Genomic DNA, 13,991 nt, shown 5'->3' on the forward strand with positions numbered 1-13,991 from the left:
TATAAAAATGATTGAAATACAACTTAAAAACAAGATTAAAATACAACATTAAAATGTGTCTGCTTATGGCAGCAAAGGCACCTCTGGCCCTGCTGACCTCCCGTGACTGGGGAGGGCCGGCCCCTTTCAGGATGGGAGCCCGTGCTGCCTAAGGCCTGCCCACTGGGTCTGTCTTTGCTAATTTTTGCTAATTAAGCACAGCTGGAGTTGCAGCTCACTTGGGCCTGACACTCCCTGGCAGAGCTGACCTTCCTTCCTAGCCCTTCCTCCTCCGGGGACCATGTGGGGGGTGCAGGCCAAGCCCACCACCTTTCAAGAGAGGAGATCCTGGCAGACTGCAAGTTTGTTGGTTTGCTCTTGTGGTGGGGGCTCCTGGGGGGGGGCAGAAGGGTTTGGGGGGGGTCAGGAGGGTTTGGGGGGGTCCTTGGTCTCCCTGCATTTTTCCCCTTTCCACCCTCTGCTGCCAAAGAGCTGTAGCTTTTGGAAAGGCCCCTGAGTGGATGTGGGGGTTGGTTTGGGTTTTTGGGGGGGAGCACTGTTCCGTTTGGACCGGTGTCTGCAGAACCTGCCTCCCACAGCAGGCTAGCCCCTTGGGGGGTACCTAACAGAGACCCTCGTTGGAAGCTGCGTTCCCTGAGCTGAGAGGCCCTGCCACCCATTCCCAGATGTGGCGGGAGAAAGGCCTGCACTCTGCACATGCCCAGAAACGCTCTCTATCAGAGCGGCATCCTCCTAGCATTGCAAAAGAGGCTTTCTCCACCATCCTGGCCTCTCTCTTTGCTCCCCTCGGGGGAGAAGATGCTTCAGTGACTTGCCAGCTTCAATTTGGGGGTCGAGAAGCTGAAGGTGGGGGCACATTTGCAAAAAAAAATTATATCCCAGCTCTGAAGTGGCTTTAACTTCCCACATTTGGCTCGTGGTCACACCTGTGACCTTCACTTTCTCCGAGATGCTCCTTGGTAAAAGCCCATGTGGGGGGCGTGGAGGGACCCCAGAAACCAAAGTGGGGGGGGGGGTTCTGCCCCTTTAACTCCTCCCTTAAATATGTTCCGTTTTAGGCAGATGAGAAAAGGGAGCCTTTGAAGAGCAAGAACAACAAGGGACTGAGCAGTGAAAAAGGATCAAGGAAGGTGGGTCTTCCAGGGGGTGCTGGGGTGCATTGTTAGAAGACAGGAATCATTTGCAGAGTGGGGGGCAGAGAGGTGCAGCCTTGAAGCCCCCCCCCCCAGTTGCTCCCCCGGAAGCAATGGTGTCATCATTCCTTAGCTTTGAGCACCCATTTCCGGCTCCCTTTAATAGTGAACTTGGGTGCTGAGTGCCAGCAGGATTGGAGCCCCAAAGGTTCAAGGTGTTCGTGTTCTGGTTGGGGGGGCACAGAGAAGTACAGCAGACCTTCGGACAAAACAGCCTATGGGGCAACAACACGCACCTTATGAGCAAAGAGCTGGAGGAGGATTGAGGATGCTCAGTACCTTGGGGTGTGGGGTGTCAGTGGGGAAAGAAAACTGAGGTGGGACAGGTTGGAGGGGAGGGGTAAGGATATCCCAGAGGGGAGAATATTTCTGACCGGCTGAAGCCCCGAATAGGAGCAGCCCTCTTAGACTACGCTGCAACGTTTTGTTGCAGATTCCACACTGACGTTCACTTGGAAGTCATTGCCATGGGAGGGAGGGAGGGAGGGAGGTAAAGGCGCTTTGCATATGCTCAAAAGGCGACATGGGTGGCGCTGTGGGTTAAACCACAGAGCCTAGGACTTGCCTATCAAAAGGTCGGCGGTTCGAATCCCCGCGACGGGGTGAGCTCCCGTTGCTCGGTCCCAGCTCCAGCCCACCTAGCAGTTTGAAAGCACGTCAAAGTGCAAGTAGATAAATAGGTACCACTCCAGTGGGAAGGTAAACAGCGTTTCTGTGCGCTGCTCTGGTTCACCAGAAGCGGCTTAGTCATGCTGGCCACATGACCCGGAAGCTGTACGCCGGCTCCCTCGGCCAATAAAGTGAGATGAGCGCCGCAACCCCAGAGTCAGTCACGACTGGACCTAATGGTCAGGGGTCCCTTTACCTTTATATGCTCAAAAACAAACAGCCTCTACTTTCAGCTGGGTGTTGGCACTGCAGAGGTAAGTTCTGAGACAAGCGAAGTCCCAAAGATGAGAGGTGAGCAACGCAGACTCCTTGTCTCTGCTTCCTTCCGCCTGCAACACCCTTGGAAGGCAGGAGATCAGGAGCTGAACATTTGCCACGTATATTGGGGCATCAAGTGACCACGTGAGCCAGCTAGAACACCTATTGTCTACTGCGTTTCTGTCCCAGCCTTTTCTCCAAAGGGTTCCGGGTGGTTTTCTCCTCATCTAACCTAGGGTTACCAGACGTTCCCGGGGACAGTCCCCGGATTTGCAAATCTTTCCCCAGACAAGTTCCATCCCCAGAATGTCCCCAGATTTGCAAAAAATCTGTCCCCAGGAAACATGGCAGCCTCAGCAGCCCGGAGCCAGCCTGGTAGCGCAGTTGGCTCTGGCTGGCTCCAGGCTGCTGACTGCCACTGCCAAAGGGGAACCGGGGACATCCGGCAGTACAGATCTCCTGCCCCCTTCCCCCCCTTTTTTTACTGATAGGGGAGGCTTAGGAGTTGTGGGTGGGCGGCCGTTGCCCAGGAGGGGTGCAAGGCGCGCGGTTTCTCTGCCGGGCAAGCTGCAAAGCCCTTCTTTCGCAACCTGTGAAACATAAATGCGCAGTTTTTAAAACTGCGCATTTATGTTTCACAGGGTGCGAAAGAAGGGCTTTGCACCTTTATGCAATGTGCATGTGTGCTTGGGCCCAGGGTCTTTTGCCTCACCATCCCCACTACTGACTCCCTGTTGCTACTCGGCTTCAAAAAGGAAAGTGTGCTCGGATTCATTGAAAAAAATCTGGTAACCATAATCTAACCCCCACAACAACCCTGTGAAGTAGGTCAGGCTGAGAGAGGCAGCAACTGGCACCCAAGGTGAGCGTCGTGGCTGAGCTGGAGATTTGAACCCTGGTCTCTCCCAGGTCCTGGTCCAGTGCTCTAACCACTACACCACGCTGGCACATTGGTGGTGGCCCCAGTTCTGCCTCTGCTTACAATTCCAGGCTGCAAGGCTCTGAGGAGGCGTTTTAAGATGCAGGAGCTGGTTCACGGAGCCCTGCTCTGCCTCTGTGGGGGACACAGGTCTAATCTAGTGCCCTTGCGGCCAAACTGTGGTGCTGTGGTTGAGACCTGGGAGAGACCAGGATTCGAATCCCCACTTGGCCTGGGTGACAGCCAGTGCCTCTCGGCCTAACCTGAAACATTACGCCGCCTTCAGCTCCTTGGAGGGAAAAAAGCGGGATAAAAATGCAATCAATCCATCAATCGGCCCCTCGCACCCCAAATCTCTCTTACAGCGGAAGGTCCCCGGGAATCATGAGAAGGACGTTGCTTCTGAGAAACCGGGCGCCGTCTGCCCCAGGACACCTGCAGAGCCGGCTTTGCAAAGAGGTGAGGGGGCTGCAGGCAAAAGAATTTGCAGGATGGCGTAAAAGTTGGGAGGCCTGATGGGGAGGGAACAAGAGTTGGCCTTGGGGCGCTTCCCCTATTGCCTCCTGCCTACCGCTTCCCCCTCCCCATAAGCTGTGAATTTTAAGTAGTCCTAATCCAAAGCCCCTCCTGCCAACCTAGCAGTTTGAAAGCACGTCAAAGTACAAGTAGATAAATAGGTACCACTCCAGTGGATCCCATAGTACGCTGTCTCTCTTTCTCTTTCTCTTATCTGTGGGTTAAACCACAGAGCCTAGAACTTGCCGATCAGAAGGTTGGCGGTTCGAATCCCCGCGACGGAGCTCCCGTTGCTCAGTCCCTGCTCCTGCCAACATAGTAGTTCGAAAGCACGTCAAAGTGCAAGTAGATAAATAGGTACTGCTCCGGTGGGAAGGTAAACAGCGTTTCCGTGCGCTGCTCTGGTTCTCCAGAAGCGGCTTAGTCATGCTGGCCACATGACCCGGAAGCTGTACGCCGGCCGTAAAGCGAGATGAGCGCCGCAACCCCAGAGTCGGCCACGACTGGACCTAATGGTCAGGGGTCCCTTTACTTTTACCAAAGCCCGTTAATTCTTACCAAAGTTTTTGGAAACGGTGAAGCCCCGAAGATAAGAGAAAACTTTAATCGCTTTAGCCAATGGCCATAGCAACAGCAAAACATTACAGTATACGCAAAAAAGGGGATTTGATATAAGAGCACAATTTAAAGTCCTGAATCAGCCGTCAGTTAGTGGCCCTTATTCTGATTTCCGCTGCCAAAGTGACTCACTTTTTCCGTACAAAGGGTGGCAAACATATACCATCAGCCCTAGAAGTCTTCAAAGCTAAACCCCTGGCACAGCTACTACAGTATATGGGGCTCAGATTTTTTGCTGGTAACCACCTTAGCACTTTGGAAGCTCTTCAATCAAAGTTTCTAAGGCAGATTTTTTTCCATACCGCCATGAGTCCCAAACGCATCATTGAGCCTGGAGGCAAGTCTCCCTTCAGTAGAAATACAGACTTGACACCCAGAAGGACACTGCCCAACCTCCCTGCTCCCCTTGTCCCACGACAGGGTCCTTCGGGCATGGGGGGCGGGCCTTGCACCCAGTCCCATCTCAACCCATTGCATCTGGCACAGCAACATGCAGAAGCAGCCGGGTGCTTTGCGGAAAGCTCGGGCGAGTGAGCCAAACCGCACCACAGCGGCTGTCTCTTTCCTCTCCCACCCCAGTTGCTCCTGCCTCTGAGGTCCTTGTGGAGGAGCTCTCGCAAGCCATGTTGCGCCTGGGCATGGGTCTGGAGAAGGAGTATGCCTATGACATCTTCAGCAGCCTGATGGTGAGTTGAGGGGGGTGGTGACTATTGGGATACTGCCAGGGAGACGGGGGCATCGGGCAGGTCCCTAGCTGGCTCCGAATGATCACGGTCTCCCGTGGAACAGCATCAGTCAATTAGCGACACGAGCCACAGATACGTTCCAAGACCCCTGCACACCCTTTCAGCAGAGTGTATAAATCTTCCACAACGGAAGAAGCAGACAGAGAGAGCATATTTACAGCTTTATTCAGCGTAGTTCAGGAACAAAGGAAAACATGACTGCTTGCCTTCATGTCCAGCGAAACAGCCACATAGCAAAAGCTACATGCAATGGAAGTTCCCACCGAGAGCTGGAAGTAAACAGGCATGTGATACACAAATGTCATGCCTGTACCCTTTTAAGGTGGAACGGAACTATATCCTAACAGTGACTTCCATCCTGAGGACCAGTGTTGGAATCCCCGCCCCCCAAGAGAGGCCTCTGTGGGCTGCCCTATCTCAGAGGATTTTGGCTGGGGCTGCTGCCCTCTCTCCCTGCCTTGGGGGCTTCCCAAAGGCCCCTTGCTTGGCCGGTAGGGGACTCAGAATTTTAGAGTTGGACGAGACCTCCAAGGGTCCTATAGTCTGACCCCCTGCAGTGCAGGGATGTCACCCAAAGCACCCATGACAGATGGCCATCCAGCCTCCGTTTACAAATGAAGGGAAGTCCACACCACCACTCAGCTGTCAAACAGGTCTTACCACCAGGAAGGTGGGATTAACAGATCCACATTAATTGTCAAGTTGGACGGGATCTCCAAGGGTCCTCTAGACTGACCCTCTGCAGTGCAGGAATCTTTTGCTCAAATCTACGACCCTCAGATTAATAATAAATAATAATAAATTTTTATTTATACCTTTCCCTTCCCGGTTCAGAAAACCAGGCTCAGGGCGGCTAACAACAAATTTAAAACACTTCATTGTAAAAGCAGCATAAAATACAGTATAAAAACATGAATAACAATAAAATTCAAAATTCAGAAATCAATTTGAGGGAAATCCATCCAATAAACATAAGATGATCACCAGGGCTAGCTGGCTGAATTGGTCCTACTTGGGCCAGCGAGGAGGCCAGGGGAGAATTAGCTGTGGGGTCTCAGAGCGGGTGATCTTCATAAAAGGGGAGGGGGAGGGAAGAGAAGGGAAATAAAAGATGAGGCTGAATTCAAATTAAAGGCCAGGCAGAATAGCTCTGTCTTACAGGCCCTGCAGAAGGAAGTTAAACCCTGCAGGGCCCTAGTCTCATGGGACAGAGCATTCCACCAGGTTGGAGCCATCACTGAAAAGGCCCTGTCCCTGGTGGGGGATAATCTGACTTCCTTAGGGCCTGGGACCTCTAAACTATGGTTATTCATGGACCTTAAGGTCCTCTGCGGGGCAGACCAGGAGAGGTGGTCCCGTAAATACAAGGTCCCTAAGAGCCTCCTGTTCTACTGAGTGACACCTGTCACAGGTCCTTTGCTTTGTCCTCTCCCAAAGGACGGGGGTTTATAAGAAGAAGGGAAGGGGAGATGCAGCAACTTCAGGGCTCCTTTCTCCCCCCTTTCCTCCCCACAGCAGAAGCAGCCACATTACGCCTTCCGGGGGCTTGACGTGCCCAGGTCTGTGACGGGAGAGATGCGCGGCCTCATCATCGATTGGCTGGTGCAAGTACATGTAGATACCAGCAGGACCCCCCTCCCAAAATGTCTCCCTCCCTGGAAGAGCGGGTGGGGAAGTTTGTTTGGGGTGGGGCAGCAGGAGGCCCTGAGTTTCCATCCCCTTGCAGCCGACTCAGGTGGGCAGGGAGGCATCCAGGGCCGGCTCTGCAATGAGACAAGGTGAGGCAGGCACCACGGGTGGCAGAATGGGAGGGGTGGCAGGTTTGGCTCCCTCCCCTTGCTGGAGAGGCAAACTTCTGCCCTGAAGGGGGTCGCCAGGGGGTCCTTGGAGGGCTTGGTGGAGCCTTTGTTGTAGGGCAGGATATCGGGGAATGGCGCCCCCAAAGTCATAGAATCACAGAGCTGTAGAGTTGGAAGGGACGAGAAGGACAAGCCACTCTGGGGCGCAGAAAGTTGTGTCTAATCCTGCTTCTGCCCCCCCCCTCCAGGAATACCTGGCCCTGACAGACGAGACTCTCTTCCTGGCCGTCTACCTCTTCAACGCCTACTTGAAAGCGGGCCGAGTGCGAATCTCCACCCTGCAGCTCCTGGCTGCCACCTGCCTCTTCCTGGCCTGCAAGGTAGAGGAGAGCAGTTGCCCTCAGGTGAGCAGGAGGCCACAGGTGGGAGGGGGAGGCTCTGGTGCCTGGTCCGGGGAGGGGGGCTGCTCTAGACCCCCACCTCTAGCAGAGGCAGTTGAGACTCTGTGCCAGTCAAGGGGGCATGCAAATCAACAAATCAACAAGGCAAAGCAATATTAACAACATAGGAACTAAAAAAAATAAGCTGGGGGGGCGATGGGAGAGGCGCCTGTCTGAGTCTCCTCCTGCTGCCCTGGGCCTCCCTGCCCACCCCCACAAGGTGGCCCCACCCCTGCTGCCCACCCCTGCTGGTGGCCCCTTCAACTAGCTCTGCCCAGCTGGCTTGGCTCCTAAGCAGAACTAAATCCAGGGCATTTGCATGTCAGGAGTGCTCTGATGGTGTTTCCTGCTTGGCAGGGGGTTGGACTCGATGGCCCTTGTGGTCTCTTCCAACTCTATGATTCTATGATTCTATGATTCTATGAATACCTGTGGCTGGGCTGCAGCCTTGCTTGGGGGCCTTCCTCTAGTGAGCTGATCCTGCGCAGCCCACCGTTCCTGCAAATGAGCACCTTGTGGGGGTGGGCAGGGAGGCCCAGGGCAGCAGGAGGAGACTCAGACAGGCGCCTCTCCCATCGCCCCCCCAGCTTATTTTTTTTAGTTCCTATGTTGTTAATATTGCTTTGCCTTGTTGATTTGTTAATCATATTGTCAACACACTGCTCCCATCTCCATGAGGGCTGCGAGATCCCAGGGGTTGGGGGGGGCACACTTTCCAGGGTCCATGTTCCTCTCTGGGACAATGAGGCACAGCAGAGACTGCGGTGTCTTTGTGAAATATGGTTTTGTTTGCACATATATGTGACCTGCAAGGGATACGGGTGGCGCTGTGGTCTAAACCACAGAGCCTAGCACTTGCCGATCAGAAGGTTGGCGGTTTGAATCCCCACGACGGGGTGAGCTCCTGTTGCTCGGTCCCTGCTCCTGCCAACCTAGCAGTTCAAAAGCACATCAAAGTGCAAGTAGATAAATAGGTACCGCTCCGGCGGGAAGGTAAACGGTGTTTCCGTGCACTGCTCTAGTTTGCCAGAAGTGGCTTAGTCATGCTGGCCACATGACCCGGAAGCTGTACGCCGGTTCCCTCGGCCAATAAAGTGGGATGAGCACCGCAACCCCAGAGTCGGTCACGACTGGACCTAATGGCCAGGGGTCCCTTTACCGTTTTATATGTTACCTGCACCTCGATGGGGGGATTCCAGAACATTTGCATCCTATGGGGGTTTTGCTAACCCCCCCTTAAGGAGCGTTGGACTCAAAAGGACAGCAAAAAGCTCTGCGTCTCTTGGTTCTAGGTTGTCACACCCCCCAGCTCTCTTGGAGTTCTGCCCCGCCCCTTCTCGCTGTTACTCCAAGGAGCTCCCACCAGCCTCCCACCAGTTGAAACCCTAAACCTCTGCCTTGATTCCTTGATGGACCACCACTGACCTTTGGCCCCTGCTGGTGGCCCCTTCAACTAGCTCTGCCCAGCTGGCTTGGCTCCTAAGCAGAACTAAATCCAGGGCATTTGCATGATTCCCAAAGTTTAGCCCAACCTTATCTCTAAATTTTACTACATCCAGGAATGATGGGGAGGATGTGGCACCCAGGAATTTAGGGGAATCTGGGCCCCCAAAACCATAACAATATAATATGACATGCTGTAATCAGGCGATGTTTAGCTTATTTTTATATCATTTTTCTCCTGCCAACCTAGCAGTTCAAAAGCACATAAAAGTGCAAGTAGATAAATAGGTACCACTCTGGCGGGAAGGTAAACGGCGTTTCCGTACGCTGCTCTGGTTCGCCAGAAGCGGCTTAGTCCTGCTGGCTACATGACCCAGAAGCTGTACACCGGCTCCCTCGGCCAATAAAGCGAGATGAGCGCCACAACCCCAGAGTTGGTCACAACTGGACCTAATGGTCAGGGGTCCCTTTACCTTTACCTATATCATTTTTAATAAGTCTCCCACCATATTTCAAAGCATTTATCATCATAAACATTTTCTTTTGACATACAAAGTTACTTTCTGATTTCCCACCCCTCCTTTCCTAATGTTTGTTTTTTTAGCTGTTTTATTGCACACATATTTTGACTATCCAAACCCCACTACCGTTAAATCTTTCACGAATCCGCTGCTTATATTTGGCTTATTCTTTTTTAGTTGGCCGTTTGTTAAATATTGTTTCTTTGGTTTTACTTGTTTCGCCGACGATCATGGGATCTATGCTGTACTTGTGGTGTCCTGTCACGTTGCTGTCACTTATTGTTTATGAGTCCCTTTGGGATTCACTTGAAAGTAGTCAGGGAAATGCAATCTCACAGGTAAAGAAGCATAGAGTTGGAAAGGACCCCCAGAGGTCATTCAGTCCAACCCCTTGCAATGCAGGAAGCGCAGCTGGAGCACCCATGGCAGGTGGCTACCCAACCTCTGCTTAAAAACAGCCTTGCGAGGGAGACTGACCACCCACCCACCCACCCCTTTCTGCCGCTATCTCCTTCTCCCCTCCCTCCCTCCAGCCGTCCCAGCTCTGCTTCATGATGGAGGACTCATTCAACCAGAAGGAGCTGCTGCGCATGGAGCGCAAGATCTTGGCCCGCCTGAAGTTCGAGCTGCACTATGCCAACCCTGTCCACCTGCTGCACCTGCTGGCAGAAGTGGGCCACTGTGCCAGGGAGGTGAGTGTCCGTCGGGGGTCTCCCAGGCCACAGCTGACCCCTCACTTTCCCTCTTAAAGAGATTCTGGGGCTCAGAATGTAGCGTTCCCAAAACAAGGAAGGATTGGACTCTGATTAATAGAATACACACGAGGCTTGAGCAGCAAGACTCTGGGAGGAGTGCGTATAATAATCATTCCTGTCCGCCCCTCGGCCCAGGTCGTTTTATTCACAAAAGAACTTTTTACACAGTGTTCGTAAGAACCAATCAGATTTCCTCTGAGCATTTCAAAAACCCCCACGTGGGGACAAAGTTAAAGTTAAAACTACAAAGAAACTATTTCCTACTTGAGCATGCATAGTAGTCCAGAGTAAATAAAAGAGGAAGGAAGGAGGAATGCTTTTAGGAAACCCTGGAGGTCATAAATAGGAATAAACAGGAGAGGCAGGATGGCAGTGTTTACCATCTTGTGAACTCTCTTCCTGGCCCTTAAGATCTACCTAAAAATTAACAAACTACATCAAAGCGACCTTCTATCTTTATGTACTGAGGATGCCTGATGAAGCAACTGGCCTGTGTTTCAGAATGCTTATACGTGCCTGTCAGGTGTAGAGAAATGGGCAGTAGAGGAAACATGGCAGAGGTGCAGAGGCTTGTGGGATTTGATCAGAAATTATTGTCAATGAATCAAACCCAGTCAACGCAATGCTTTCATCGCGGACACAATGGCTTAGATGCATATTTCGTAATTCCTCACAGTAATCCCATCTGATCACTACATCAGAAGTCAGAGCCTTTCCTCCCCGAGTGCAGCTTCTGCACATGCTCAGAGTCAAGAATGTTGCTGCTCCCCTTGCCTCCTGCTCCTGGCCTGACCTGAGGGCAGGGGCTGGTGAGGGCAGGACTCCTGGGTCCCCCTTCCCCCTACTTGCTCTTCCTCCTGCCCCTCCCCCCAGGTGCTCCTCTTGGCCATGTACTTCCTGGAGCTTTCGCTGGCCGACTGCGACTGCCTGCGCTTTGAGCCCGCACAGCTCTCTCTGGCTGCCCTGGGCTTGGCACAGAGGGTGCTGCCGGAAGAGGGCGCCAGGCTCTGGGATGTTCTCCAGGAAGGTGCCCCGAACCTTCACTCGTACAGGTAGGAGCAGACCCCTGGACCCCCCCGGGAGGGGGGAGGAGGCAGCACAGGAGGAGCCCACCTGCCGGCGTGTTTTCTGGGAGGCTGGCGATTCTCTGTGCCAGATTTCATGCCCACAGGACAAAGACTTTTCGGTTATGAATAGGTTTTGCAATTCTAGGATTCTGAAGAACTAGAGTAAAATTCAGAAGCTGCTTCTCAGGCCCCCAAGCTGCCATACTGGAGGCTTATGCCAAGTCACCAACGTATTTCAGTCTTGGAAAGGGGCCTGCTGTGCCCTGTTTAATTTTTTTGTCCTTGATTTAGCTGAAATTCCTGCGTTTCAGGGGGTTGGACCAAATGACCCAACTCTACAGTGCTAAGATTCTAAGAACCTATGAAGAGCCTGTCTGCCCCATCTAATCCCGTAGTCTAGACTCTCAGGGGTCAGCCAGCCAGCGGTCATTTGGGGAACCCCACAAGCACCCCAGGACCTGCTACTCAGGAGCATCACTGCTTCCTGTGGGAGGGGGTTCCGTAGGTGTTGCATGAAGGGAGACGTTCTTTTCTCTCTCAGGGTGGACCAGGAAGCCCCCTGGTCAAATCTTGCCTCACTGCGGAGTGGAAGAGTGTGCTCTTGTGGGAATGTTCAGGGATGCAGGAGAGGATATATTGTTTGATTATAGCCTTTCCAACTTGTGTTAACAAGTTCACAATTTAGCAGAGTAACATTCCCCCTTTTAAACTCACAGCGGATGCATTTGCTCAGACTCGCTAAAGCCTCTATAATAACTGTTCTGGTATTTCCCCCTTATTCCCGCATAAAAGATAAGACATGACACAGTCTTCTATAAAAGTATAAAAAGAGTTTACTCACATTCTGTTCACAATCGGATCCCAGAAGGCAGACTTATCTTAGAAAAGTAACATACACCTGGAAACTATCTCATAAGGAGACAGTCTCTTTGTCCTCTCTTGGCTAAGCCAAGAGAGCATCTTTGGCTAAGTAGATGTTGCTTCTTCGACGAAAGTAGTCAGAGAGAGAGAGATGGCTGCCCTGCCCTGTGCTTTTGTCATTACCTGCACAGGTGAGGCCACGCCCACCTGTAGTCACATGCAGAGGCAGTCTGTCCCAGCCCAGAAAGAAACAGGAAGTTTACCTGCTGGCTGGACAAACATTCCTCCCCATGTGTAAGCATGTTCACTCTAGCAATGTTATACTTGACTGCTCTTGTGTTTCACATCCCACAGCTCTGGCAAGCTACTGCCCCCTCTGCCTTTGCCCCTTATGGGGGTGATACTCCCTCTTGTGCCAGGGTTGCTGAAGGGACTTATGGGGTGATGGTGCTTGACCTTTACAGGGAGTTCTGCATCTGGCCTGTGATTCTTGGGTCCTTTTTGCTGCAGTGATGCTCTCTGGCTGGCTGGCTGGCTGGCTGTTCAGAGGTCATTGGTTCATATAATTGTAGAGTCGGAAGGGACCCTGTGGGTCATCTAGTCCAACCCCCTTCTGGATCAGGCCAAGGACATGTCTAGACCACCGTCCTGTTCTCACAGCAGCAGGAGAGTTGCCTGTGGGAAACTGGCAGGCAGGATTTGAACGCAAGAACAACACTCTTCCCTCCTTTATTGCTGCCTCCCTTTCTGCCTCTCTCTCATTGCAGTGAGTCTGAGCTGTCGGCAGTGCACCCTCCCATGGCCAAGGCTGCCCTGCGGGGGCCCAGCTCCGCCCTCCGCGCCACTTTCCTGAAATACTCGCGGCCTCAAAAGCTCTGCACCAGCACCAGCCCCGCCATCACGGCCTCCGAGTACCTGAGCTGCTTCCTGGGAAGCCCCACTCCATGAAGAGGGGTCTGCTGTGGGTTTGCCTTTAGGGCCCATCGCACCCCGTTGCAGGGCGAGAGGAGCTTTCCCAGGCCTGCTCCATGGAAGAAGCATGGGGTGGGGTGGACCAGAGCCTTCAGGTGGGGAGGGGAGGGGATGGGGCCAGGAGCCCAAGCAGAATCCTTGGGAGACAATTCAGGTGGTGGTGGTATTCTCTCTCTCTCTCTCTCTCTCTCTCTCTCTCTCTCTCTCTCTCTCTCTCTCTCTTCTCTCTTCATCTATTCACAGTGACCCCACCCTCCCTGGCACTTTCTGCCTCCCCCCAGTCTTAACAGATTGGTTTTAAAAAAGAGTAGATAACTGTAAGAAAACAGGACTCTGGAAGTGTTTAATAAAGTGTGTTTTGTTCTCTCTTGCTCCTCCTTTTATCTCTTCGTGGCAAGGTCTGTCGGTCCCCTTGGAAGTGGAGCCGGAATCTCAGGCCCCTCTTGGCAGGGGTGATGGGTGTGGGGAGAATCTGTCCCCACCCCTCTATTGTAGCCCAGTGGTGAAGCATTTAAGCTACGTCCCAGGAAGCCCCCAGTTCGAATCTTACCTCTATGATTTAAAATTGTTTTCATGGTAAAACGTTACAAAAACAGAACATTGCAAATTTAAACGAAGGCATTACATAGTTGGAAGGCTTGATGAGCCTTCTCTTCTGCCCCCCACCCCACCCCCACTCACTGCTTCCTCCACTGTCAATACAGAGACCGTAACACTGATGGTCCACTAAGGGTGACTGCAAGGGTGCCTGTCACAAGTGATGTTCTGCCATCTTTCTGGTCAAAATTCCTGCATTGCTCTTCAGACATCACTAGCAGGCGAACTGGATAAATATTCTTCCCACTCAGAAGGAGCCATTCCCTTGCAGAAGTGCCCTGGCATTACAGAATCATAGAGTGATAGAGCTGGGAGGAACCACGAGGGTCATCTAGTCCAACCCCCTGCAAGCAAGGAATATTTTGCCCAGCGTAAGACTTGAACCCATGGCCCTGAGATTAAGAGTCTCCCAATTGAGCTACCCCACCTGTTTGCCTCCAGTTCCCGGCAGCCTCTCCAGGAATTTTTCAAGGATTCTTCAGCCTCCTGCGTTACAGCAGGGGTTGGACTAGACGACCCCTGTATGTCCCATTACGAGACTGCAATTCTGGCTCTTGGCAGATGGCAGCTTCCAGCGCTTCTCCATCAGAAACCCTCCGCCAGGAAACGGCTCTCCC

General features: G+C 52.6%; 1 protein-coding gene across 1 annotated transcript; it reads left to right on the forward strand.

Moving 5' to 3' along the window:
- Positions 1 to 12,838, forward strand: CCNP (cyclin P). Its single transcript, XM_077932519.1, has 9 exons — positions 1 to 337; positions 1,059 to 1,130; positions 3,405 to 3,498; positions 4,753 to 4,859; positions 6,438 to 6,533; positions 6,967 to 7,122; positions 9,656 to 9,814; positions 10,751 to 10,929; positions 12,573 to 12,838. Exons 1-9 carry the CDS (start codon positions 281 to 283, stop codon positions 12,751 to 12,753), a joined length of 1,101 nt encoding a protein of 366 aa, XP_077788645.1. The 5' UTR covers positions 1 to 280; the 3' UTR covers positions 12,754 to 12,838.
- The last annotated feature ends 1,153 nt before the right edge of the window (positions 12,839 to 13,991 follow it).

The sequence above is a fragment of the Podarcis muralis genome, chromosome 7 (assembly GCF_964188315.1).
Source record: "Podarcis muralis chromosome 7, rPodMur119.hap1.1, whole genome shotgun sequence".
In the NCBI taxonomy this organism is placed as follows: domain Eukaryota; kingdom Metazoa; phylum Chordata; class Lepidosauria; order Squamata; family Lacertidae; genus Podarcis; species Podarcis muralis.

What these genes read in the sequence shown, in the direction of transcription:
- CCNP (XM_077932519.1), top strand. Translation starts at nt 281, where the DNA reads ATGTGGGGGGTGCAGGCCAAGCCCACCACCTTTCAAGAGAGGAGATCC. An exon ending in GTGAAAAAGGATCAAGGAAG is followed by an intron (nt 1,131 to 3,404) that starts GTGGGTCTTCCA and finishes TCTCTCTTACAG; the next exon opens with CGGAAGGTCCCCGGGAATCA. An exon ending in ATTGGCTGGTGCAAGTACAT is followed by an intron (nt 6,534 to 6,966) that starts GTAGATACCAGC and finishes CCCCCCCTCCAG; the next exon opens with GAATACCTGGCCCTGACAGA.